Source organism: Esox lucius, chromosome 8 (genome assembly GCF_011004845.1).
Source record: "Esox lucius isolate fEsoLuc1 chromosome 8, fEsoLuc1.pri, whole genome shotgun sequence".
NCBI classification, from domain to species: domain Eukaryota; kingdom Metazoa; phylum Chordata; class Actinopteri; order Esociformes; family Esocidae; genus Esox; species Esox lucius.
In genome coordinates this window covers 21,125,220-21,151,302 of record NC_047576.1, presented here as the reverse complement: position 1 = coordinate 21,151,302, position 26,083 = coordinate 21,125,220, and the positions used below count along the sequence as shown (strand labels likewise).

Below are 26,083 nucleotides of genomic sequence, written 5' to 3'. Positions count from 1 at the left end.
AGACTTGTATTTCTCTGTGTGCGCGCACACGCACAGGTGTGGGGACATTCTGCTGGAGGTGAATGGGAAGAGTACGTGGGGGATGACACACACAGCCCTGGTGCGTCTGCTTAAGGAGCTACGAGGCAAAATCACCCTGACTATCGTGTCCTGGCCCGGCAGTCTGCTGTAGCCCTGCTGCAGCCTTGCAGCCACGGGAGGGGCCAACACTGACCAAGGAATGTGGGCAGAGCTTTGGACTTGCTTATAATTGTGAGCCTTAGGTATGGGTGGGGCATACACTACTGAAGGCGGACTTTAGAAACCTGATTCCTGATGGACAGATGAGACTTTGCCAGGAGTTCAGTGGGGGCCAACCAATGATGTGACCGGAGTTTGACCAAACCCCCGACCCCAGAGACACGGAGTTGGGTGGATCTGTGACCCCTGGGATGTACGGAGAAATCTGATTGGGTGGCTCATTCTTGCACACAGCATCCGATTGAGCGGCTGGGAGACTGGGAGGGGACACAAGTTGCCAATTCCATTAGTTCTATGTTAGAGTATGCATTTAATTGGACTCGCATTTCTTTCTTGTAAATGTTGGATGTCAAAAAAAAAATACTGTTTCAAGCACTTGTACTATGTTTCTCTTTGTTTTTATGTTTGTTTAATTGCCTTTGAATATAGGCTTTGTTCTGTTTTTACTGATGGTGGTTGTCATCTTCATCTGTTGGACTGAGACACATTGCCAAGTAGTCGTCTGTGTTGAGATGTTTTCAGATGCTGTTGCTAAATTGTCCAACCACTGGCATAAGTATAGAAAAAATAATACATTTCAAATGTGTTCATTATCTGTTCAAAGTAATATTAATAAGGTGACATCGTGGAGGCCTTACTGATTTTCCTACTTTTGAGAAGAAAAAAACTGACTAGGTTTCTGTGCGTGTTTCTGTGGGTGAGTCTGGTCTAGGACCAGCTAATATGGTTCTCTCTCACACTTCGGCCTGTGTAATATATTTGATGGTACCTTTGGTAAAATAATCAATAAAGTCATTTGAAAAGAACTGTTGCCCGCGAGCTCTTAGCAAAGGTTGGAGGTTTGGGTTTAAGGGTAAGATGTATACACATGTACAACAGCCGCCCAGTGAGATTCAAACTACTCATTAGCTGAGGTCTAGATAGCCACTTTATCTAAATATACTGAATCTTTTACATTCAACAACAACAAAAAAACTCTCCCTCAGGTAGGTCAAAACATACATGTTATAAACAACATATACATAAAACAATTATTTGGTTTTTCACCTTCAAGGATAACTAACTAAAATATATTAACAGCAAGAGGAGCAGTCCAGTCTCAGGTACACAGAATGCCTAAGTGGTCACACCGGGGCCTCCAATTGGTTGGAGAGTGGCACAAATTGTCACTCGGTGGGCTCTGACTGGTTCTCCTGGTCAGCGGAGAGTTCCTGGCTTGGCTCCTTGTCATCTCTGCTCCTCTTGGCCTTCTTGTGTTTGTGCCTCGGATGGCTGTCCCCTTCCTCACTGTCATGTCTCCTCCTGCTGCTGGTCACATACACTCAACTTTACTCAGTATTCAACAGGTTAACGGAGTGTGTGTGTGTGTGTGTGTGGGGCTAACCTGCGTGAGGACTTGTATCTTCTCTCCTCCTTGTCTCTGTGTCTTTTCTCTCGGTGTCGGTCTTCGTTGTCCCGGGTGGTTCTGTCTCGGTGGTGGTGGTGCCGCTCGTATCCTCTCTCTCCGGAGTCCCTGCGCCGGCGCCGCTCCTCGTCACTGAAACGCAACAACCCTCACTGGTCAGAGACCTGCGCCGTCGTCCAACGTCGCCCAAACATCCTGTCTTCTTGTTGCACAAAAGACACCGGCTTGTCAAAGAAACAGCATGATAAGGAGAGAGCCTGACCTGACCTGTGTGTTGCCAGGCCACCATTACCACAAAATGCCCTCTGTTCTGGCTGTTAAACAGCACCCTGCGCTACAGCCCTGGAGGAACACAAAGGTCGTCCCTGTCCTCCCATGACCTTTAGATGAAAGGGGCTGCATCCTTTCCAGTCCTCTGTGCTCAACAAATAGATCCATTATTTACAGGAGGCCTCCCGGACCAAACCAGCCATGCTCTTTAACACCGCTGTTCATCAGTTCACACCTCCTCTCACCACCTCAGCACTTTCTTTGTCACACGCTCCCATTCGTACCCACACGCGGCTCGAGGGGGTGTGTCGCGCGGTAGAGCTGGTGGCGGGACAGGGACACAGCAGCAGACATCCACCTCCATGATACAAGGAGTCCTCACAGCACAGAGAGGGGGGAGATGAAAGATAGATTAAATAATGGGGAATATCTGACCCCTGGGAGTTCACCTACCAGCAACGGAAGTGGAGAAGCGAGGGCCCCATCAGGAGTCCACCTCAGCTGTTAACGCTAACAGTTGGATAGCTGCTTCACGCAGACTCAGTGCAGTTAAACTCTGAATGGACATGCACGCTCCCCGGTGCTGGTTTAATACAGAAACACACCGTGACGACGAGCCACCTTTCCTATAAGCCTTGGGAACAAGAAAGTTTCTAATTCATTTGTAATGAAACTCTGTTGTTTGTCCTCAAAATGTATAGTAATCCAAAACGGAGTGTGTGGCACTGTGATGTCCAGGCCCTCCACACTGCGACACGTGGAAGAGGCGACTCGCTATCAGCTGTGGGACAAGTGCTCACCAAATGGCCCACCAGCTGCCTCCTGCTCCGCCCACTAGAAGGGGAGGGTCGCATTCAAAGGGAAAAGAAGACCCTCTACAAAACAAACGGACTGCTGAGTGCGAATGTGTGAGCGGTGTCTTGGAGAGGGAGGGCGTTGTCCCATCCGGTGCCATCAGCCCCGGCCTAAACGTTGGTGCCACGTCCTGACCGCGCCAGTCAGGTGGCCGTCCGCTGGGAGCGTCAGCGGTGTTAGGCAGGGCCCCGACCGCAGCCAGAACGCTGACACCGCTACGCAGCCAGGGATGAGCCTCCACTGGCTACACTGCCTGCTAAAACGTTCCCACCGAAAATAGACGGCGCCTGAATGTAGGACGCACAGGAGTTCTGAACACCGTGCCAGGGAGACAGAAGAACAAGGCTTCTCTGGGGGACCAGGACAGAATCACAACGGCTCTACCGGCGCGCGCGTGCGTGTGCGTGCGTGCGTGTGCGTGTGTGTGTGTGTGTGTGTGTGTGTGTGTGTGTGTGTGTCCCAGCGGGACTGTCCTACGCGTGACTGTCCCTCCTGCTGTTACAGACTCAGAGCCTCCCATATGTCCCTTCTCCCCTCAATCGACCCGGAGAACAGCTGGACCCAACGTGATCCTCAGCAGGAAAAAGCTGAGACAGACTTGCGTGCGACTGCAGTCAGAGACGAAGGCAATTTGAAGCGTGTGTGTGGGAGAATGAGTGTCAATGCAGAATGTGGATGTCCTGAGGTGGTGATAGGCAGGACTGGTATCGGGGCAGAGAATCGGGGTATGTGGGGTGGCATTATTTGGCATTAAATAGGAATAAACCAAACATCCTCTGCCTGGAGATCACAGAGACAGTCGTAAAGGACCGACAGGGCCCATCTAGTAGAGACCCCTGGCCCCCTGGCTCCCATCTACCTGCCTGGAGATCACTGAGAGAGTTGCTGAAAGACATCTCAGTCTGCAGGTTCATCATTAACCAAGAGCCCTGTGTATTTTCTTGAAGTTCTTCCTCGTTTCCAGCTCGACTCTGCCCCCAGTGGCCATAGCAGCTAGAGCAGACAGACGGAGGTTCCATCCACTACAATCATCTCACTTCAGCCCCAGTGCCAGTACCATATACCCCCTCCAACCTGACACTTCACCCCCCTCCCTGACACCAGCAGCTGGCAATCATTAAACCCCTCCAGCTTGGAGGGCTGCAGAGTTGCTCACTCACAGCAGAGGAAAAGTCTAAAATACAGATGAAGAAAATCTCTCCCTCTCTCTGGCCTGGTAATACAGACCAGTGTCTACAATACAGAACCACACCTGGGAGTAATGGATCAGCTGGAGCCTGGCCCACATAGCGAAGAGGGACAGAGTGAAAGACAGAGAGACACTTGGAGAAAGAAGAGAACATTACTGGACAGATAGGTAGAAGAGAAAAGGGTAGATATCTGGAGATGACAATCACTCAACCAGCATGGTTCTCAACACGTTTCCAGAAAGAGTCCCATTGCTAATAACCAGGTAAAGCCTCCATGTTCGGACTCACCTGCAGGCCTGGGCGGACGGGCTGTGCTCTCTCTCCCGGTCTTTGTCATGTCCGCGATCTCTGGTCCGATCTCTCTCCTTGTGGCGCTCCCGCTCGCTGTCCCGACGGGCATAGTACTCCCAGGCCTTGGCGCTGTCGAAAACCCCAGCCCAGGAGGCTGTGGTGCTGCCCGGGGGGGGAGGAGGGGGCGGAGGGTAAACACCTGGGGTGGGGGGTGGAAACACCAACCAGTCAGCTGACCAGAGGAAAAACAAGTCCATTTGAAAATGATTCAGAGTTCATTTGATTGTTCGGCTTCTTACAAAGCAGAAAACTAATTCAAATTTAACCACAAGTCATTAAGCAGTGACAACTGCTATTATGAGCCATTGTTTTGAAACTTAAAAAATGACAGCTCAATAAATTAACAATTGAACTTCGTAGTGCAGCTCTTCATCAAAACTAATGATCTCTCAAATGGCATATTTAAGACACAACAGAGGCATAAACATGCCAATCTAACTGAAAACAGCATATTTAGGGCAGGTAGTGAAGGCCACAGAGGAGGGGGAAATGGAACAGGAAATTCATTTCAAATTAGACAGTAATTTCATAATACGGCAAAACTTCTCAGAGGCTACATTAAACTGTCAAAACACAGCTCAAAATGTGTCAGCTGAGTTTCTCCCGAAAGAAATATCCTACTTTTCCAAGTCCCATGGAAGTTGGGAAAAATGTCGGAGAAAACAAGAAACTACGTGAAAGACTGGGTGTGGGCAGCTCCACTGAAGAAACCCTGCAATGTTGTAATATAACCCATTATATTCCAGAGGCACACACATTGTCGTTGAGGTTGTAATATAACCCATTATATTCCAGAGGCACACACATTGGCGTTGAGGATGTAATATAACCCATTATATTCCAGAGGCACACACACTGGCGTTGAGGTTGTAATATAACCCATTATATTCCAGAGGCACACACATTGTCGTTGAGGATGTAATATAACCCATTATATTCCAGAGGCACACACATTGTCGTTGAGGTTGTAATATAACCCATTATATTCCAGAGGCACACACATTGTCGTTGAGGATGTAATATAACCCATTATATTCCAGAGGCACACACATTGTCGTTGAGGTTGTAATATAACCCATTATATTCCAGAGGCACACACATTGGCATTGAGGATGTAATATAACCCATTATATTCCAGAGGCACACACATTGTCGTTGAGGTTGTAATATAACCCATTATATTCCAGAGGCACACACATTGTCGTTGAGGATGTAATATAACCCATTATATTCCAGAGGCACACACATTGTCGTTGAGGTTGTAATATAACCCATTATATTCCAGAGGCACACACATTGTCGTTGAGGTTGTAATATAACCCATCATATTCCAGAGGCACACACATTGGCCTTTTCGCTCTTGCCGCTAAGTGTCGTTGAGGTTGTAATAACGGCTGTGTTGTAAATGCACGTCGTTGCTTATGCCATTTTCTGCACAGAACTGACAGTTTAGCTGAAGGTTAACATCATTTGTTGTGATATGAATGCAACGCTAAATGGGAACGAGTTTTTCGACATCATATCCGCCCTCTGTCCTGGAGGGGACACATACCTGGAGGGAAGGGGGGGTACACTGGTGCCGAGCGACCATCGTAGCCTCCAGAGCGTCCACTGGTAAGGAGAAGACAGAAGGTCAGGTGAGGTCACATTATATCATACACAGCATCTACACGCACTGAAGAACTCAAACCAGAGCCTACAGTACAGAGTACAATTTAGGAGAAACACACTGTTTCATCATGTGCATGTCATTAGAGTTCTCATCCCGTACTGCATCCATTTTAAACCTGGATGGACATAAGAGCAGAATAACTGATGGTTTACAGTATGATGTTCCATGGAGATATTAAAAGCAGTACTCCGGCCTTGCAATGGACAAAGACCTAATGTTCAGCACAGCCCTTCTAACCTCTGGTTGACACGTTGCAAAGAAATGGCTCACACACATATGGAAAAGCCAAAAATATACTTCACAGATATAATGTGTGCCAAACAGTTGGACTGAGCACAGCCAGTCAGCCCATGGCAGCCAGAACACACTCAGGAAGTCTTTCATTTTAATGAGCGATAAATGCAAGGAGGCGAATAAACGTATGGAGTAAAATACAAATATAGAAAAAAGAAAGGAAGGTAAGAAAAAGGGTAACTTCATGATCAAATAGCTTTTTTTTATTTTTTTATTCAGAGCTCCATTTCCCTCCTGTTTGATGTGACTGGCTGGTTGTCAAGGCCCAGCACCGCCCACCAACCGGAGAGGGGGGGGTATTACTGATATTGGCAGAGTATCTGCCCATCCGCACCAGAGCCCAGAGATACACCGGTTTAGTTCAGATTGAAAACTTCCGCGCTGGTCGAAGGGTGTGTGTGAGGCCAGTCCAAGAGTCTGCTTCCCATCAGGTGTATTCCAAATACACAAATCTATAAATAGAGATGGTGCCCAACCTTCCCCTGCTCCTCCACCTCTCCCCGCTGCTCCTGCATCGCTCCCCCACCTCTCCCCCCTGCTCCCTGACCAGTTTCTTAGTGGAATTCCGTGTACAGTAAGGTCTCCGGATCAGAAGGTGGATGGACACAGGATGAGGGGGCTGTGACCCGTACAGCAGGGGATCATTACTGTGATTAGTGTTTAAATGTTTAACACCACTCTGGCTGGAGCCCCAGCAACTAATCAGCATATAACATTCATTTATGAACCCTAGATTCCAGCGGAGAGTGAGGAAGCTTAGGGTCGCACTCAGAAGAGGGCAGAATTCCTCGACCAAGAAGAGGAGAACAGGGAGCTCAGTATGTGGGATCAACATGGAGAGGAGTGAAGTGTGCTCAGATCCTCTCTTGGCCTCAAAGTCCCTGGCTGAAGGAGCAGAGCATCAGGACTATGCCAACACTACCTGCTGTTCCTAATACCCCTCCTGGGAAAGACTCAATACAATATCAAAGGAATGAGTGTATTTGTATGTGTGTATAAACAGCGTGTGTGTGTGTCTCAGTTGGAGAAAGACACGTTTGAAGTGAAGGTATAAGAGGAAATGATTCATAAATGAGAGTGGAGAAGGCTGGCGAAGTTCAGACAAACGGAAAGCCCTTGAAGGATGTGAGGATTTGGCAGAGGCCAGAGACAAGCCGTCTTTTAGACTGCTGATTGAATTCAGACAGAGAAAGATACAGCAAATTAGGGGAAGAGGGAGAGAATTATATTTAGAAAAATAATAAGAAGGGAACAGACAGACAGGAAGCAGAAGAGACAGATTAGGAAAAGAGAGATAAGAGGAAAGAGACAAAGCTGCTCTGCCAGTGGGTGGAGACCATCCAAAAGAAATAGAGCAATGGAATGAAAGACGGTGCAATTACCCCACGCAAGAAGATCCACAGACGGCCTGCGCCTGCAGCAGAAAGTGGCCCTGGGTGATCAGAGTGGTGTCAGTTCTGGCTAGGGAGTGGAGAGAGGCTGTAACTCAGGTCTGTTTTGTTGAGGAGAGCAAGAGAACGACGGAAGCAGGGAGGCATTGGATCATAACTGATAAACAGCAGACTGCTTTCTCATTTCAACTGCCTTATTTGGCCAGTCGTCCAACTCTCCGAGGTCATAGATGAAGTAGGGTAAATGGCGACTGGGCCAAAAAAGCATTACATGTTCCCTTGGTCTGAGGAAAGACACGTCAATCTCAGACAATACTTACCTCGGGAAAGGTCTACTGTTCCACACTATAAATGGTGGGACTACGGATCCATTTCTGCTTGCTTACTCGTCAGCTGGTCATGTCATTAGGCACACACCCTTACACCGCAAGACACGCCTTACACCGCAAGACACGCCTTACACCGCAAGACACGCCTTACACCGCAAGACACGCCTTACACCGCAAGACACGCCTTACACCGCAAGACACATTTTGGGGAAATTATGAGTCTTACCATTAAGATGAACCTTTTAAAAGATTTAAATTGATTGGCCCTACAGTAATCAACTGAAATCTGATAAGCAATAATTTCCCCCCTAATTTTGAATAACTTATGGTAATTGTATCAGGGTTGGGGAGGCGGGGCTAAATCATTAGTCAGGGACAACATCTTTACTTGGTTCAGTTGACTGTTAATCCCTGCCAAAGCAATTTGCAGCTGTCTATCCCTCAATATCAAATAATTTGAATATCGTGGAAAAGTTCATTTTTCTTCACAATTCAAATCAAAAAGTGACACCTTCATATATTCTATATTCATTACACAAAGTGAAAAATGTCAAGCCTTTTTGGTTTCAAACTTGATTATTACAGCTTACAGCTCATGGAAAACAAAAATCTCAAAATAAAACAATGTACAATACAGAAATGTCGACCCGAGAAGAGCTCTAATCAGCTAATTAACTCCCTGAGCATTCAGTACACAAAACCACAATCATGGGGAAGACTGCTGACTTGACAGTTGTCCAGAAGACGCTAATTGACTCCCTCCACAAGGGGTAAGAAACAGAAGACCATTGCTGAAAGGGCTGGCTGTTCGCAGAGTGCTGTATCAAAGCATATTCATGGAAAGTTGACTGGAAGGGAAGTGTGGTAGGAAAAAGTGCACAAGCAACAAGGATGACCGCAGCATTGAGAGGATTGTCGAGCAAAGCCGATTCAAGAACTTGGGACAGCTTCACAAGGAATCAGTGCATCAAGAGCCAGCACACACAGATGTGTCCAGGACTGGGCTACAAGTGTTGCATTCCTAGGGTCAAGCCACTCCTAAACAAGAGTGTCATACCTGGGCGAAGGAGAAAAATAACTGGACCGTTGCTCAGTGGTCCAAAGTCCTCTTTTCAGATGAAAGTACATTTTGCATTTAATTTGGAAATCAAGGTAAAATTCGGGAGGAAGAGAGGAGAGGCACAGAATCCAAGTTGCTTGAAGTCAAGTGCGAAGTTTCCACAGTCAGTGATGATTTGGGGTGCCATGTCATCTGCTGGTGTTGGTCCACTGTGTTTTATCAAGTCCAGAGTCAATGCAGCCATCTACCTGGAGATTTTACAGCACTTTATGCTTCAAACTGCTGACAAGCTTTATGGAGATGCTGATTTCCATTTCCAGCAGGACTTGGCACCTGCCTACTGCGCCAAAACGACTAGTAACTGGTTTGCTGCCCATTGTATTACTGTGATTGATTGGCCAGCTAACTTGCCTGACCTGGACCCCATAGAGAATATATGGGGTATTGTCAAGAGGAAAATTAGATGCATCAGACCCAACAGCACAGACGAGCTGAAGGCCCCTATCAAAGCAACCTGGGCTTCTATAACACCTCAGCAGTGGTAAAGGCTGATTGCCTCCATGCCACGTTGCTTTGATGCAGTCATTTGTGCAAAAGGAGCCCCGACCAAGTATACAGTGCATAAATTAACATACTTAGGAAACCTTTGCAGGTGTTTTGAGTTAATTAGCTGATTAGAGTTCTTCTCAGGTCAACATTTCTTTATTATAAATGTTTTATTCTAATATTTTGAGATACTGGATTTCCATGAGCAATAAGCCATAAGCATCAAAATTGAAACAAAAAAGGCTTGAAATGTTTCACCTTATGTGTAATGAATCTAGAATATATTGAGGTGTCTTTTTTTGATTTTAACTATGGAAAGAAATGACCGATACGATATTCATTTTTTTGAGGTGCACCGGTATATCAACAATAACCTACATCCATTCACCTCCGTCTCTTCCTTTCTAATCTGACCTGTCTAGGCCTATCTCTTGCCTGAGTGTTCTCCTGGCTCCTGTCTTTCTGGTTGGGGAGCAGTTGCGTTTTTCCTTTCTGGTGCTCCTCTCTCTCCTGTTCTTACTGCTCCTTCTCTGCAGCCTATACAGACAGTCAGAGCGCTGGCATTCTGCAGACAGACAGGCGGGCGGACAGACGGACAGACAGACACTAGGACAGACGACGGAGACTCACCAGTCTAGTGAAGGGATCAAAGAGGGAGGGGGTGCCCCAGGAGGGTAGCCTGAAGGGAATAGCACAACACACTTTGTAAGTCATTAAGTTGCCCTAACTGTGCAATAAACAGACAATAGAAAATGTGTCTTCCGGACAGCAAATAGGCAATCATTGCTCACCGCCTTGGACCAGAGTCATGGCAAAACTGTTGAACATTGCCTCAACACTGTTTCCCAGAAGCCTAAATGTTTCCAATATTCAAATTCTCATAGCTTAGGAGATAAAAACATTATTACAAATTATTCCTAAGTCCTAACTGACAAATCAGTCTTTCATGATTTAGACAGTGGGTGTAACCCTGTAGCATCATCCAGAACTAGCACACCAACATCTGTCCTGCATGCACAACATCAAGTGAAGAGCCAGCATCTGTGACACACAACATCCAGTTCCCAACAGGAGAAATGCTTACCAGGTGGAGGAATACTGATGGGGATCCCTGGAAAGTACATCAACACGCACACACAATCACATTAAAATCTGTTAAAACACACACACACACACACACACACACACAGCAGAACGCACGCACTGTCCATGCAGATTCAGTGAGCAGGCCGAATATACTAACGAAATCCTCCTGCTCAGATAATACAAAAAACACACACACACACACACACACACACACACACACACACACACACACACACACACACACAAAAGCCCAATCTTTGCAACCAATATCTGACCTCTGCTGACTTTTTATCTGAGATCATTGGACGAAGTGCTACGCTGCACATCATGAAGCAGTAACAGGCCTAATGTATTCAGCACACATGCAGGCAGACAGTCAATCTGCCACAACCACATGACATTATCTTTTACTACGCTTTACTATCTTTGGGAGACTTTTGCTTTAAGGCGGGGGAGACTTGAAACAGGCCTAGCTTACGTCGGGGAGGTGTCAGAATGTCACAACAGAATCAAACGTCCCTTCGAACATTAACGAAACCAGCTCCAGTCAAATGGCTGAGTACACTTCCAATGGCTCCATTAGTTTATGCTGGATGCTTTCATGTCTAGGAATGACACACAAACTGCCCTTCACACACATACATACCAACACACACTTCTTTGAAGAGACGCAAACACGCACGAACACACACACACACACACACACACACACACACATCTGGGCACCATGCCTTTCTGTTTTTCTACAAAGCCCCCTGATGTGAGTGAGTTTCAGAGCAGTTTTCATCAGAAAAAGTGCAGGAGGGCTGAAACACAAGGAAGAAAAATAACTACAAAAAAGATGAACGCAGGAGGGTCTGCTTTGACAGAAATGTAGAAGAGTCTTCCTTCCCTTTCCCAGTCCCGTCTTCCTGAGACAACAGAGTCTGAATGGTCCACTGTGAAAGGGCCACCAAAGGCCTTTGATAAACCAGACACCTGGCAACCCAGGGGAGACCCACGGCTAGTTAGATGGCAGATCAACATCCTCAGAGGAAAGCAGCTCAGAGGGCGCGTAACACGAAGCCCTGGACACGGTGATCTCCCGCTGCTGGTTTAGCTCCAGGCGCTGCCTTTAAAAGAGCAACCCTGAAGCCACACTGACGGCTTTTACTAGAGACATGCTGTAGGAACTAGACTGTGGAGAAAACAGACACAGAACTGCAACTCATCTTCACATGCCTATGTCCATAGTACATGACTGTACACAGAACGCGGCAAAAGGCCCCAGAAACAGGTTGATGCATGCATAGCTGCGTGGATGGATGATAAATGAAGACAGTGTAGTAATGTAAAACTGATTAAACCACTGCTCCGGTTCTTCTCCCATAGGACGGTGCTTAGTAAAATGAGTTCTGGACTCAAAATCACACCCGTGTCTTGATGGGGCACATTTTAATCAGTTAGCCGAGCCATTTCAATTCCAGAACCTCCATTACTCAAAGTGATGGAACATCTTTCCATGATCAAATGCATTGTGCCTACGCACGAACGGTCCACACCAACACTGTTGAAACAGTTCCCATCCACACACGCCATCCATGTCTGCCAGTAATTGTTTCTACCTGTCGTGACCTCAAAGCCGGCGTTTGATGAGGCCTTGAGTTCCATGCTTGGCAGCATCATGAGAAAGCTAATGGCTGAGGGATAATTGCTGGCGATTGTGTTGAGTCCGTGGCTCACTCTCACGCTAGCATTTCAGAGTCATTACGCCGGAGGCTTTTAGATTGAGCTGATACAGCCTAGTCAACAGAGCACAGCCCGATGATGCCGCCTCGTTACACAGGCTGCCGGCATTCACCTGGACCAGCCGAAGACACCCGCCGGGGTTGGCAGCGCTGCCTCCTCTCACCCATCTTAAGCCAAACGTGTCCCTGATAACTCAGAGGGGGACTGTGGTTGGAGCCTACACTCCGACAATACCAGTCAACCGGACACAAAACTGTTCCACAGAAGCTGACGGGCGACCAGGTTTTTCCAGACACACTGACAGGTGTCAAAGTATCCACACTGGACCAAGCTTGGTGATGGGGTCTGGCCTGCCATGACAATACCAGCTCACACTAAAACGTGTCCCTATCAAGCCACATTACAACACATTACTACACAGCTAAGTGACCCCAGTGCACCAGGAGAACCAAAGCCCCCTCCCCTCCCTCGGTCTGTTCAGCACATTTCTCCTGCCACAATCTGCTGGCTCCGCACTTTCCCTACTACTGTTTTTTTCCAAGAGCTATTTTTATCGAGGTTGCACATTTACATCACAAAAGGAGGCCGGACCTGTGACTTAAAGGAGTGGCACAGACGAAAATAAGAAAAAGATCGAAAAGGAAAAGAAACATCGAAGTCAGAGTGGCCAGGTGGACAGGATGTTTGATATTTGTCTTGTATTAGGGGTTCTGGCACGGGTTGGACAACAGGCGGCACGGGGCTCAGTGAACTCAGGGGGTCGCCGGGGTTGGGTGAGGGGTGACTGGAAGATGAAGAGATGGCAGCCCACCCTCTGCTGTGAGCCCAGGCCAGGAGGGCTTCCAAAAAGGCAGAGGGAGAGGAGGAAGTCAGAGCGACTGGCAGCTCTGACCCACCTACACACACCAGGACAGAATTACACACACCTGGGGAAGGAGACAGTCACCGGCGGCATGCAGGAAACAAACGTGCACAAACGCACGTAAGCACATTTATGCTAGGCCGTCGACGTTAACCTCCAACCCCCAACCCGGCCATCACCATGCAGGGTTATTTATTGTTGCCTGTGGTGCGGCTTCACGAGCACACTGGTCCAGGTGGACACGCTGGATGTATCATTTATACAGCTGGGTGTTCTGTGAGGCATGGTGGCTTCATAAAGCATGTCCTTCAGGGCTTCCCAGCATGGGCTTTAGAATACACCTGCAACACTTTGGGTTACACTCTAATCTGTTCCCCCCAAAGCCCTCGGCTGTACTGATCATATACTCACACCATGAGACAGAGATACAGAGGGAGGGACACCAACACTAATCACAGAGAAAGTAGATGAACGTCATCTTTCCATGACTCCAGGGAGCTGACATGACCTTATCAGTCTGTCTGCCTGACCTATGACCTCCAAGCACCGTCTTTATGCCTAACATTGCCTAACCTTGGCATCTGTATAACCTATGTTGCTGAACAAAGGGCACCCAGACAGGCAGCTGGGTGTATGTGTGAGTGTGTGGCAGAGGTCACTTACGTGGCGGAGGAATGAGTGGAGGGGCGGAGCTGACATTGTGGGATGGAGGCAGGAAAGGAGGAGGGGGGATGTTGGGGTGGTAGAAAGGGGATATCTTAGTGGGAGTAGGGTCAGCATCAGAGGAGGGCTCAGAAAGAACCTGCGCGCGCACACACACACACACACACACAAACAGACACACACAGACACACACACTTGAGACCCAGAAATCCATGTGACCTATCCCCTAGTCCCAAACCTAGCCTTACCTAACCTAGCCTTAACACCTAAATCATAACGACTAAACCTAGAAGTAACCACAATTCACACACTACGCACAATTTAATGTTTTAGCCTAAACTTAACCCTTAAGCCAGAAATTGCATTTTTCCTAGTTGGGTAAAAAAATCTTATGCAGACTGATTTTCAGGTTTTAATATCTTTGTGGGGACATCTGGTCCTCATACTATATGTACACATAGACCTGAATCACACATTTACCTGGATGTTATTTCCATCAACGCTGTGACGTCGCCGTCCTTCTACCCGGCTGATGGTACCAGTTTGTCCTCCAATAACATCGATGGTGCTGCTGGACTTTCTACTGGTCAAAGCAGAACTGCGTTAACATACCATGTAAATGTAAAGAATCTGAAAAAAACATCTCTGACACTAGGACTCATTCTTGAATTAAAGGAAAATAACAAACAACGTCAAACATTTGTCTTAGTTCATAAAAATTTATGAAGTAGTGGTTGGACTGACTCTGTGCACATAACTCTCTCACTCAGGGAAAGCAGGGTCAAGCTAATACAAGTGCAGTGCCATCTGGTTATATTGCTCTCTAAAGCGGTTTCAAAGAACTTGAGAAATAGCGATTATCTATTGTGGTACATACCATACTTTTTTTTTTTTGCTAAATGTCAGTTGCTGTTTTAAAGTTCACCTTTACTAAAGCCTTCTCCACAGATGGCCAGTGGTCTTACAACGAGTCGTCTTTGGGGAACATTTTGGAAAAGACCAATGTTATATATCCATTGTTATTTCCCCTTTAAACATTCAGAGGGAAAAAGCTGAAGAAACAAACGCTGGAGCCTCATCTCTGTCACTCTATAGCCTCCAGAAATATCACAACATAAAAACAAATACGTAGTACAGTGGCTTAGCCACGCTGTCTGACATGACAACTTCAACTGCTTTCACAAAGAGACATGTTTGTAGTCCTCAGCAAGCCAATCCCTGCATGGCTGGCTGGATTCAGCAGTGTGGATATGTGACGAGAACACAATGCAACACATCCTCCTTCAGCCAAGGCTTCACTTTAAACCCCTTCAGAGAAGCAGGCGTTCGCCAGCACCAGAGAGGGAGAGAGTTCTGCAGCAAGGCCATGTTTAGCACGTCACCATCCGCACAATGCCGGGTGTATGTTTGTCATGCTCAGACTTCCTGCTTCCCCTCCGGCCCACCGAGAGGGAGAGAGACAGAGAAAGACAGACAAGAAGGAGGGAGTAAGGGAGGGAGAAGCGCAACCATCCGGCGACCAATAAGTAATGCTACGATTCATGCCACCTCCCTTGAGGAGACAGTGAGGAGGGAAAGAAGAGGACTTCTCATTAAGTGGCCATGTTAGTCACCCTTATCTCTTTCAGATCTCCAGCCCGGACCACCCTGACAACACGCAACAGACATGACTGGACAGAAGGGTGGAGGGAGATCATCAGAGCCGGAGAAAGAGGCATCGATTGCTCTCCCTTATGAGGCGTAGGGCACCCAGTCATTGAGTAGAAGCAGGACGACGCACTGGGGCTGTGAAGAGAGGACCAGTCTGCTAACGTCTGCTGCTTTTGGCTCCCGAGCCAGTAAACGATTGGCCTCTGTGATTAAGCAGTAAAACAGCACCGCTTCCCAGTAAAAGCGGTACCCCCCCCCACCCCAAGGCCTGCCCCAATGCTAAACGCTTCCCTTCGCAGGTGGCCGTTAACGGGAACAAGGCGGGAGGTGGTTGACATGAGGACTTCATTAGCGAGGGAACGGAGCTCTTTAACGACGAGACGCGGAACAGCCTCAAACCTTTACTCTAACAGCCAAGTGATTTAGCATGCCTTCACACACGTGTTTATGGAACAGTGTGTTTTGGCAAGAACACTACCTCAGACATGTCCCACACTGACTGACCAGCACAAACGTGGCCCGCTGACCACCCTGCTGACCACCCCGCTGACCTTGACCAGTGAAGGGTGGCGGTGATGACAGGCTGGTTGCGGTGGTGCCTGCCACAGCTGCTCTCATACAGGCAGGGTTGGAAAAGGACTCAGGAACAACCCGACATACCCACCTGGAGGAGGCTGGTTTGCTGGGGGAGGAGTAGTCCGACCTAAAGCAGGGGAGGGCCCCATCTCCAAGGCTTGAACGTCCCTGGTGGACCTAAGACAAAGAACAACTCACTCACACAGCCTCAACTTCAACAGGAACAGTTCTGGCATGTAAATTGTGATGGTGCATAATGGGAAAAGATAACATACTTTACCATGATTTTAGCGGCTGAAGCCGAGTGGTTTATGCCGTCATACCCCATGCGTAGTCTCTTCTGCTTCTCACAGTAGGCTTTCCAGGTGTCCTCATTGAAGCCGTAGTTGAAGTAGTCCGAGAGGTCCGAGCCTAAAACACAAGCACAACACAGCTGAACAGGCCGTGTTAAAGATGGCTCACACTGGGACAGAACCCACCCAGGCACAACCTGGCGCCACTAACCAGGCCTTCTCCACGGCTTCTCTTCCAAAGTCTCCAGGTCCACCTCCAACACTGGGATTCCATTGACGTTGCCCTGCGCGTCCAGGTCCAGTCCTTTTGGTTTGGGGCCAGCTGCAGTGGAGATGACAGGACCCAAAGTCAGCGAAAACCTCCTTCACACTTTCACTGCTACTGCTAACGAGGGTCTGAATGAGTTACACAGAACACACCGACACACACGTTGCAAATGGTGGCACCTCCTAAGGCCAGTGATCAGGCCTTGGTTTACCTGACGCATGTGTTCGTCCTGCAGTCTTAATGTTGAGATTAACAGGCGTGGATCCGAAGGCACTGCACAAGGAAAGAGACACACACTGACGTCATAATCCCCTCCTTAGGAAGAGAACACACACCGAGACATGCCGCCACCATTACGCACGCGAGGGAATGCTTTGAAGACCCCTGAAAGTGACTTGGTTGGTGAGAATAAAGCATTCTGTCAAAACTGACTATAAAATAGAAACCAGAATGATTATCTGACAAAGCTCATTCATCTTGCAGTGGACTGTCTATAATATCAGGGGGTTTCAAACGGGGGTCCCTGGGCCCCCAGGGAACTGTCAGGGGTCTGGAGAAAAATCTGGGACGAAAAATAGAAATCAGCTCAGAGGCCATTTGTCACTCAGCCAAATATTGGTTTTAACATATGCCTACCTGTTTATGAGTTGGGTATTATCAATCATTTTTCCAATGTAGAATTGAGGTTCTTGAAAGGGAAATAACCTGACTGGCCACTGCCTGTGGCCTGTTATGTACAACTTATTATTGGCCTTGGTAATATGCTATATGCCCGCTGTGGTACATACACAGACACTCACCTGAACGACTGACACAAGCCACCGGTTGTTATAGCTCCAATGGTTACACAAACGTCATTATCATCATCCTCACTGTCACTCTCTTCATCTTCCTGGCCTGAATCCTGACATTACAGAAACACAAAGGTGGAGACAACCTACATATTCATTCTAGTATGTTTACATGCTTGACATATACAGTCCACTAGCAGTATGCCAAGTAGCAGGCACAGAATTCCATGATGGGTTCCCCTCCCAACAGATGAGACCGGTTCAGATGACTGTAGTTCATCTCAGGACCGCTCCCCCATAGCAGAGATATAGGTACCTGCTTTACGTCTTTAATCTCATGGACCTCCTCAGCAGGCGGCTGGGGCTTCTCACTGTTGATGGAGGAGAGAAATGCACTTTGACTGCAAAATCTGTTTAGCCGGGACAATTCAAAAATGTAACATTTAATCAAGGTATCGACAAAGTGATATAAGCTACCGAACTTATCTGCAGACTAAATACATTTCTTTGTGACTGGATAAATGTAAAATGACTACTCTACTGAGAAAGCCCCTGAAGCAACAGTCAAGCAGAGAGAGATGTTTAATTGTAAGGTTAATCTCTCTGCATCAAAGCCTGATAGCTCTGCTAGTTAAGTCATGGGTTAGATGGCATGTTCCCCGAGGCATGGTGAAACACATACATCGAGAGAATCCGAGGGCTGTGACATAGGTGAAGTAACTGTAGCCTAACTGATGAATTACGCCACATTTACTCTGAAGCGATACACTTCAACAAAGCCCAATGTAGCGACCGTCTGAGCCTCTATCTAATGATAGCTTGGCTCCACTATACTCTGCTCACAAACAAATAGTGCCTGCCTGGCCACGGATTTAACAAGCATCCAAATAGTTCTTAATGTTCCACTTGACTGGCTGCATATTTCTGGCTTTGCACACAATGGCGCCGGATACACACAACACAGAGATAATGATATCGCTCAGTCATTATCGAGCAGTGAAAAGGGCATTAAATCTGCACGCTTCATTGATAAAGCACAATTGGCCTTAATGGGGAATGAAGCTGCCAGATCATCTTATTCTGAATCGGATCACTACTTACTGTAGTAAATGATCACATGGTCAAAATTATTTTAATGCAAGAATCATTAGTGCAAATAGAGGAGGGAGAACAAGGTGTAAGAAAACAGGTAGGCTTATAATGGCAAACGTATGTTGAAGCCCTGCTGGCTGACATTGTAACACACAGATATGAATAAATCATGTCTGAATGTGTCCAACGTGATTTATTCCCAAAGTACATACATCCTCTTTATAAGTATGTTGCAAGAAGAGAAATCGGACAATGCACAACGTACAGTGAATTATCCTGTGGGTGTCTCACCTGTCGCACTTCACTGAACCATTAGGTGCCTCGTCCTCTACCTTCTCCTCACTCTCATCTGTCAAATAGGAAAAGCGGTATCAGAAGCTTTTTTTGTAACGGAAGGAGAAGGATGCGAGCAACCTGCTGTAAATGAAAAATACTGCAGGCGGGAACTGTGATAAAAAGGGTTTAAACAGTGTCGAGAAGTCCATGTATCTAATGTTACCTCTGTTTCTTCCCCAAAATTTGTGGTATCCATTTTATTGTTACAACCCCGTCACATCACAGCAAACCCAAATCGTTTTTTGGGAGAGTAAAAGATCGGGACATACATTGTCCAATTAATTCCAAACTTAGTGGTGCTGCTTTGATCGTCCTACTAGATTTGCCAGGAGGTCAGTGCAGCCAACTTGATTAGGAGAATGCTTCCTCAACCATGGACTAGTCAGATTTCAGATGCTGACTCACCAGACAGACCATGATCAAACAAGGACTTCCTTACCCATGACCACTCCCACCACCATGGATGGTGCTAGGTCAATATGCACTGACCTAATGTGGGAAAGCCCAGATGGCTGCATCACTTGGGAGATCATACGTTCATCTTTTCTATTTAAAAAAATATTTTTTACTGATATGAATGGCAAGTTCTGATATTATATGGTTCGGAAAATGTATCAAAAGCATGATTAACATTTCTAAGTGTTGGTACCTAAAAAAAGGGTCTCAGGATTTGTGTTCACATGGCCCCAGCAGTGAAGGGTAGTGTCGTGGTTATTACTTACAGTTAAATATTTATGGCTGAGAAGGGAAAAGCCAAGTTCTAGAGACAGTGTTGAGGCGCATGCACACGCACGCACACGCACGCACACGCACACACTTGTGGGGAGCAGAATAACAAACAAAAAAATCCATGTTCCATAACCTTCCCCCTAACCTCATTAACCTAATAATTATGACTGAATTCAACCTTTCCCATAACCTTGGCCAGATGGCAATACCTAACTCATAATGCCTAAACCTTAAAGTAACCCCTATTCTAACACCAGCCCTAATTGTAATTTGACCCTAAACCTAACCCCATAGCCGGAAAAGGAATTTGTGGCAAAAGGTCAAGATAATGGGTGATTTTTCTTGGTGCTGCTGTTTTGAGATCGATGTAGGGTATTTTCTCACAAAAGGACTGACGAGTTTATCCAAGCGCTGGAGCGTGAGGATTGAGAAACCAGGGTGGTACAGTCAACAGTTATGGTAACTGTAATTAATTGAGGATTAATATAAAATGCATGTTCAGACATGGCACAAATGTCCCCCTGGAAAGAGCCAAGTAAGACATTGATGCAATGATTATCTCACATAGGGACTGACGGGTTCATCCTAGCATTGGAATGTGAGGATTGAGATACCGGGGTGTTGAAGTTCATGCTGTCCCCCTGGAGACAGCTGAGCTAGAGAATTGTAACAGTGTGAATGTTTTAATTCCATTGCATTTTGTATTTTTATTTTCACTGTAAAGCACATTGAATTGATTCTATGTATGAATTGCGCTATTTAAATAAACTTGTTTGCTTCTTTTACTATCTTTGTGAGGAATTCTAATCCCAATTCGATCTATGAAACAAAAAAAACTCTCATTGGTTTTACTATGAAGCTGAGTACTGGCAATTTAGTACTTTTAAAATAACAACTTTGCCTAGCCCCTACCCCTGACTTTAACCCTTAATGCCTAACCCTAACTCCAATCCAAAATCAGAAAAAGCATCATGTCAAAGTAAGGCTTGACAAAATGTCCTCAGTAACATACACATACACCTCCAAAACAGAACAGCCAATATGGCTGCAGTCATCAAATGAAACACCTAAATTCAATCAATCCATCTGATTTGTAATGCATTCAATAGTTACTGGCAAATATTCTAATATTCATTCCGTACCAAAAGGTTACAGGCAATGTCTGAACCGTAGTAAAAACATTCCCAGTCAACAGCTGTTACACTGTCATCGTGGTATGCTGGGGGCTAGTGCACGTGTTGTTTTTGGTTGTGGCAAGCCGCTAGCTAACAGACATTCGAAAAGTTACCTAGCAAACGTAACTTCAAAGTTTGGACATAATTAAATAACTGGACATCATAAAAAAAAAAAATAGAGTATTGTTTTCAAATCTGCCGTAATACCTCCATATAACCATTCTTCTTCATCGCCCCCGCTCGCATCAGTAGCTTTATCTGTTTCTTCTGTGGACATGCCTCCTCTTGTGAATAAGAACTTGACAGTTGCTCTATCAAACACAATAACCAGTAATTAATTAAATTAATAACACTTATTTCGCAAAACAATGTTCACAGCATAGGTGTAAAAGCTTCAAACTGTCAGCTATAAAGGGAACATTTGTTTCTTTTTAAATAACGAAAGAAATAGCGTCACCATACAGACACTGCATGTGTTACTTTATCAGTAAGTGACAGTTTACTTTGCATACACGTTTCTATAGGGACAGTTCACCTTTCACCCGACGCATGCCGACGTTGGAAGAAAAAAGGACTCGACCACTGGTCCGTATGTCTCTATATTATATATTTTGCGCAATGTATCTAGTACGAATTTCTCAAAAATGTGTCAAACAATCTTTTAATTTTATTTGTAAACTTTACACCAGTGGATATTTTACCTACGTTTTTATTTTAACCAATTTACTGAAAAGTTTTTATGTAATAAAAAAAATTATATATGCGGAAAGTTAAATCTAGTTTTAGATAGAATGTAATAGAAAAGGCAGAGAACATTCCCACATAAAAGCATGAAGCCGGTGTTGCAGCTGTATAATGACGTATATCTGTTGCGACGTGAATGCCACGTCACCATTAAGAGACTTTCATGTGTTTGTGTTTTTGTTTTAGAATTGCGTATGCCTGACAGTTGAGTATTCATCTTTTATTTTTCGGTTGGTCTAAACGATATTTATCTTGTATTTATTTTTTGTCTGTCTAAACGACTGTCTATTCTACGAAATGTTGCCAGCGGAGGGCTTTACGTGCTTCCCTGGGAAGATGTGGGACAAAGTGTTGTCAAAGGTAAAGAAAGCAGTGGTTTTCATGGACGACAAGTGTGCTGAAAGTCTTCACTGGAGTGGTGGAGCAAACATTGTATTTGAGGCTGGTGCTCGTAATTTGAAACAGTTTTCGAGCTTTGAAGCCGGTGGTGAAAACGAACCAAAGGCAGTGTTTGTGGTGAGCACTCTGCTGAAGGGAAGAACAGCTGACATTATGAAAGACATCATTGGCCTCAGTCACTTCCAGTACTGTGTTGTTTTCACCACCGTGGCCCACTCCATACACCTCATCGCTAACAATGTCACTGCTGAGTTAGAGGGGAACCCTGTGTTCGAAAAGTTTGAAGAGAAACTTTGCGAGTGGATGGGAGACATGAACTACACTGCGGAAGTAATGCACGCACCGGTGGTCTTTACTCGCGTGTCACAACAGCTCCTTCTCGTGCCCACCTTCGCACACCTGTTTCCGCTGCTTCCACAGGACCTCGACACCATCAATATAAAGCGACCTGAGAAGAAAAGGTTTGGCAGCCTGACTGATGTTGACATGCCCTCTCTTACTCCAGAGTTGCAGATTGAAATTAAATCCCTGGCTTCTGCGGTTAATTCCATGTTTGAGTTCACCAGCACCCGGGAGGAGAGCTTTGCTGTGGGTCCAATGAGCCGTCTCATCGCAGGGGAACTGGCCAATCATCCTCAAGCCAAAAACCGCAGAAAGACCTCCACCAATAAAGCATCCATTGTCTTTATTGACAGGACACTGGATCTAACAGGTGCATGCCAAAGACTTGGTCAAATACAGTCAAACACTTTCCACACATCTTAATTACATTGATAATAAGTAATTACATTTAAAAACAAGATCCAACCCACATGTATTCTGCTTTTAACCCATCCCCTCTGCATTATAGAGGTGTAGTGGGTGGACATAGTTATTCCTGTCTGACAGAAACATAATTGAATTGTGGCAGTTCCATCGCTCCTATGATGTACCACTAACACAGAGAACATGTGTAATTGACATGTGGCCAGGAGAAGAATGTATAGAGGTTCTACCGTTGCTCTGAATAACAGCGCCTGCTAAATGACTTAAATGCAAGGACTCCAATTATTGCTTTAATTTTGTTATTTTCAATATCTCTGTCCTCAGGTGCTGCTGGTCACCACGGTGACAGCCTGGTGGAGAAAATACTGACTGTGCTGCGGCGTCTGCCAGGACACACAGCCGATGTTCAGGTGGACATGCTGGAGCTCACCAACCTACAGCGCACCCCTGACTGCCAGCCTACCCTGGCGCCAGGCTGCCTGGCACAGACCCAGTGAGTACATTCAGGCTGGAGCAGTTCTAATCACATAATACCACCATGGAAACATTTAATTACCCAGGATTCATATAGTTCACTTTTACGTAACATGAAAATACCAATTTGCGAATCAGTCTGGGATTTGGAAGGGGATGTAACAAGATTATAAGGGTCAGGGTTAGGGTTTTTAAAGACACTTGCAGTTTTGCTGGGAATAGAATTACAGGTCGTGTAGGCATGGGGGATTTTGGAAAAAGTGGAGACTAGAGAATGGGTTTTGTATGTTTTTCTAACCTAGGTCACCTCTGTTCTGAAGTTATTATGCTGCTGTAACTTCTTTTTTTCTCATCAATTTTGCTGGGCTCAGTGGTGTTTATGTCTTTGTCATTTCCTCTGGGTTGTGGGTTGGCATGAACAGAGTTGTGCTATGAAGGGGCTTTACGTCCCCAAGGCTAAAATATGTGATATCTATTGTAAAACAAGGTTTCTAATGTCTAGGTTCCATGTTATGCATAATTTCCCTTCTCTTTCCCTCTCATCTATTTGGTCTCCCTCCTCTACCCCCACCCTCCTCCCTTTTTCCCTCCCACTCCTCTTTGTCATTCAGTTCACTCTCTCGTTCACCCGGCCTCAAATCCCTCACCCCTACCCCTACATTTATGGGGGAACACATGACTGGCATTAAGGGGCAGGGGTTCAATGGAGCTTGCATGCAGTGCGGCCATTGGGCGCGCACGTGCTGGCCTCCTGCCGTGAGCCTGTTGTACATGGCAGGGATTAGACCTAACATCATGTGTTCCGCTCTTCCTCTGCCGCTTCATGTGGTCGCAGGATGGAAAATACTTTCATTGGCTAAGAGGCGTCTTAACTCTGTGTTTGCCTGAATGGGCACCTGCCTCTTCCCAGTGGGTGGTTCAGGAGGAATGGAAAAGGCCCTGTTTGAATGAGGTGGGTGGTTCAGTTCTGATGGAACCATTCTGCTGGGAATGAGCAGCTCCGACATGGAGGAAAGTGCAGTGTGGAACGTGTGCATGGAGGCTCCATTGTCTCCCATGCTGGTTTGGACTGGAGCATCTAGGCCAGCCCACATGAAGCACCTGCCCATTCCCACAGTTCTCTCACTGCATGGATCAACTTAACTGGGTCTGTGCGCTGACCAGCATATTCAGGTTGTGTCGATCATTTGGAGGTGTAAGTGGTTCTACTGAGACGCGTTTAAATAAAGTCTACCTCTGCCACGGTGTCACACATCATCAGAAAGGAGATTTCAGCATCTTGCCCAGTTTTGTAACATCTAATAAAAAGCGGGACTGGAGGTTCGGGGGGCAAGGCTTGTTGACCTGCACTCGGCGGAAGACTAACATTACAAGATACTGGATTGCTGTCACATTTTAGCAAAGAGAGCGCCGGAGCCAATTGTCTTATCACAGAGGACAGTTGGTTAGGATGGGATCAGCACACACACACACACAGGCACATGGAGATAGCAGTAATAGGATGATCTCCCGGCCGGGGGATGTCTGTGGGAGGTGAATGTGTGATGTGGGTCAGGATGGTTACTGTCTTCACTATCTCTGAGCTGTCGGGCCAGGTGACTCTTATCACGACTGTGTAGGAGATTGAAATGTGACGCAGACACAGTTCGTCAAAGCACCTGGAGCTCCTGTCCCATTTTACGCACTCAATGAACATTGGTTCACCATGGAGTGAAATGTCAGGCATTGGGTCTGAAGTTGTAATGTGTTCGTCTGTGCTGGATAAATAGGGCTTCCTGTAGGGCAGGGTGGTATATTGTATTGATGATACTCTGGTCTGGTGCATGGATTTTATTTAACTTTTGGTTATTCAATGTCATAATGTAAGTTGGTAGCATTTAATAACTGCTGCTTAAGCCTCTCTCTCAAACTGTACTCTGCTTCTGCACCAGGTCCCGCCCCCTGTCACATATCGCCACTGGCCTTTCATTGCAGATGGACACATTTCGTTTTTTAATTATTTGATAGATGTTCTCATCTAGAGCGACTTACAGTAGTTGGTGCAGACGTCATCCTCGGTACTGGGCCCCTGTAGCACCATGCTCTACCCACTGAACTGGCAATCAGGCTCCAGGAGACTAGCCAAACAAATTTACACTGGCAATCAGGCTCCAGGAGACTAGCCAAACAAATTTACACTGGCAATCAGGCTCCAGGAGACTAGCCAAATAACTTTACACTGGCAATCAGGCTCCAGGAGACTAGCCAAATAAATTTACACTGGCAATCAGGCTCCAGGAGACTAGTCAAATAACTTTACACTGGCAATCAGGCTCCAGGAGACTAGCCAAATAACTTTACACTGGCAATCAGGCTCCAGGAGACTAGTCAAATAACTTTACACTGGCAATCAGGCTCCAGGAGACTAGCCAAATAACTTTACACTGGCAATCAGGCTCCAGGAGACTAGTCAAATAACTTTACACTGGCAATCCGGTTCCAGTAGACAAGCCAAATAACTTTACACTGGCAATCCGGTTCCAGGAGACTAGCCAGATAACGTTGGACACACACTTACATTTATTTGGGAAAGTTTAAGGATCAGGTCTGCATTGTTTGACTGTGTCGACCTGTTGACCCGACTCTGTTACAGAATTAACCGTCGTGCTTAGCTCTACAGACCCTCTTCTGCATTTCCAAACATTGCTCAATGTGATGAATGCGTGCCATGGATGCAGTGCTACAATCGCAGTTACCTAGAGTTTCTGCTATCGGCCTAACTAGTATTGTTAAATCTGATTGCAGCTAGTAAGCGAGATAGTAAAATGCATTTTTAGTTATTCACTATGTATTCAGAATATGACCGTTCA

The 26,083-nt window shown here is 46.2% G+C and overlaps 3 protein-coding genes across 16 annotated transcripts in view; 2 read left to right on the top strand and 1 right to left on the bottom strand.

Annotated features, from left to right (window-relative positions):
- lnx1 (ligand of numb-protein X 1) overlaps window positions 1–1,046 on the top strand; it is a 36,307-nt gene extending 35,261 nt beyond the window's left edge. For all 6 annotated transcript variants that reach the window (XM_034293645.1, XM_034293644.1, XM_034293646.1 and 3 more), the window contains exon 10: window positions 37–1,046. In XM_034293645.1, the coding sequence (XP_034149536.1) occupies window positions 37–172 (136 nt within the window). In that variant the 3' untranslated portion in view covers window positions 173–1,046. The remainder of the gene's footprint in view (window positions 1–36) is intronic.
- On the bottom strand, window positions 1,039–21,491 carry fip1l1a (FIP1 like 1a (S. cerevisiae)). Of its 5 annotated transcripts, none has more exons than XM_010872228.4 (17): window positions 21,388–21,491; window positions 21,060–21,163; window positions 18,904–18,961; window positions 17,837–17,891; window positions 17,530–17,633; window positions 16,941–17,002; window positions 16,673–16,783; window positions 16,449–16,579; window positions 16,257–16,345; window positions 14,423–14,525; window positions 13,943–14,081; window positions 10,688–10,714; window positions 10,234–10,282; window positions 5,864–5,922; window positions 4,249–4,450; window positions 1,625–1,777; window positions 1,039–1,548 (listed from the first exon to the last, which is right to left on the bottom strand). In XM_010872228.4, the coding sequence occupies exons 2-17, from the start codon at window positions 21,127–21,129 to the stop codon at window positions 1,407–1,409; spliced, it is 1,554 nt and encodes a 517-aa protein (XP_010870530.2). In that variant the 5' UTR covers window positions 21,130–21,163; window positions 21,388–21,491; the 3' UTR covers window positions 1,039–1,406. The 5 variants fall into 5 exon arrangements, with proteins under 5 accessions (XP_010870530.2, XP_010870525.2, XP_010870528.2 ...); XM_010872223.3 differs by lacking the exon at window positions 21,388–21,491 and adding an exon at window positions 21,315–21,348; XM_010872226.3 differs by lacking the exon at window positions 21,388–21,491 and adding an exon at window positions 21,315–21,348 and having other exon boundaries at window positions 1,039–1,545.
- Window positions 21,492–21,734: 243 nt separating this feature from the next.
- Window positions 21,735–26,083, top strand: part of scfd2 (sec1 family domain containing 2) — a 103,743-nt gene continuing 99,394 nt past the window's right edge. For 4 of the 5 annotated variants that reach the window (XM_010872209.4, XM_010872210.3, XM_010872212.3 and 1 more), the window contains exons 1-2: window positions 21,735–22,707; window positions 23,085–23,253. In XM_010872209.4, the coding sequence (XP_010870511.1) occupies window positions 21,894–22,707; window positions 23,085–23,253 (983 nt within the window). In that variant the 5' untranslated portion in view covers window positions 21,735–21,893. The remainder of the gene's footprint in view (window positions 22,708–23,084; window positions 23,254–26,083) is intronic. The other variant, XM_010872211.4, reaches the window with a different exon arrangement.

Excerpts from the sequence above, each read along its gene's own strand:
- fip1l1a (XM_010872223.3), bottom strand. Across the intron at positions 17,634-17,836 it reads AGATTAAAGACGTAAAGCAG|GATTCAGGCCAGGAAGATGA; the intron begins GTACCTATATCT and ends CTGTAATGTCAG. Across the intron at positions 1,778-4,248 it reads CCGTCCGCCCAGGCCTGCAG|TGACGAGGAGCGGCGCCGGC; the intron begins GTGAGTCCGAAC and ends GTTGCGTTTCAG.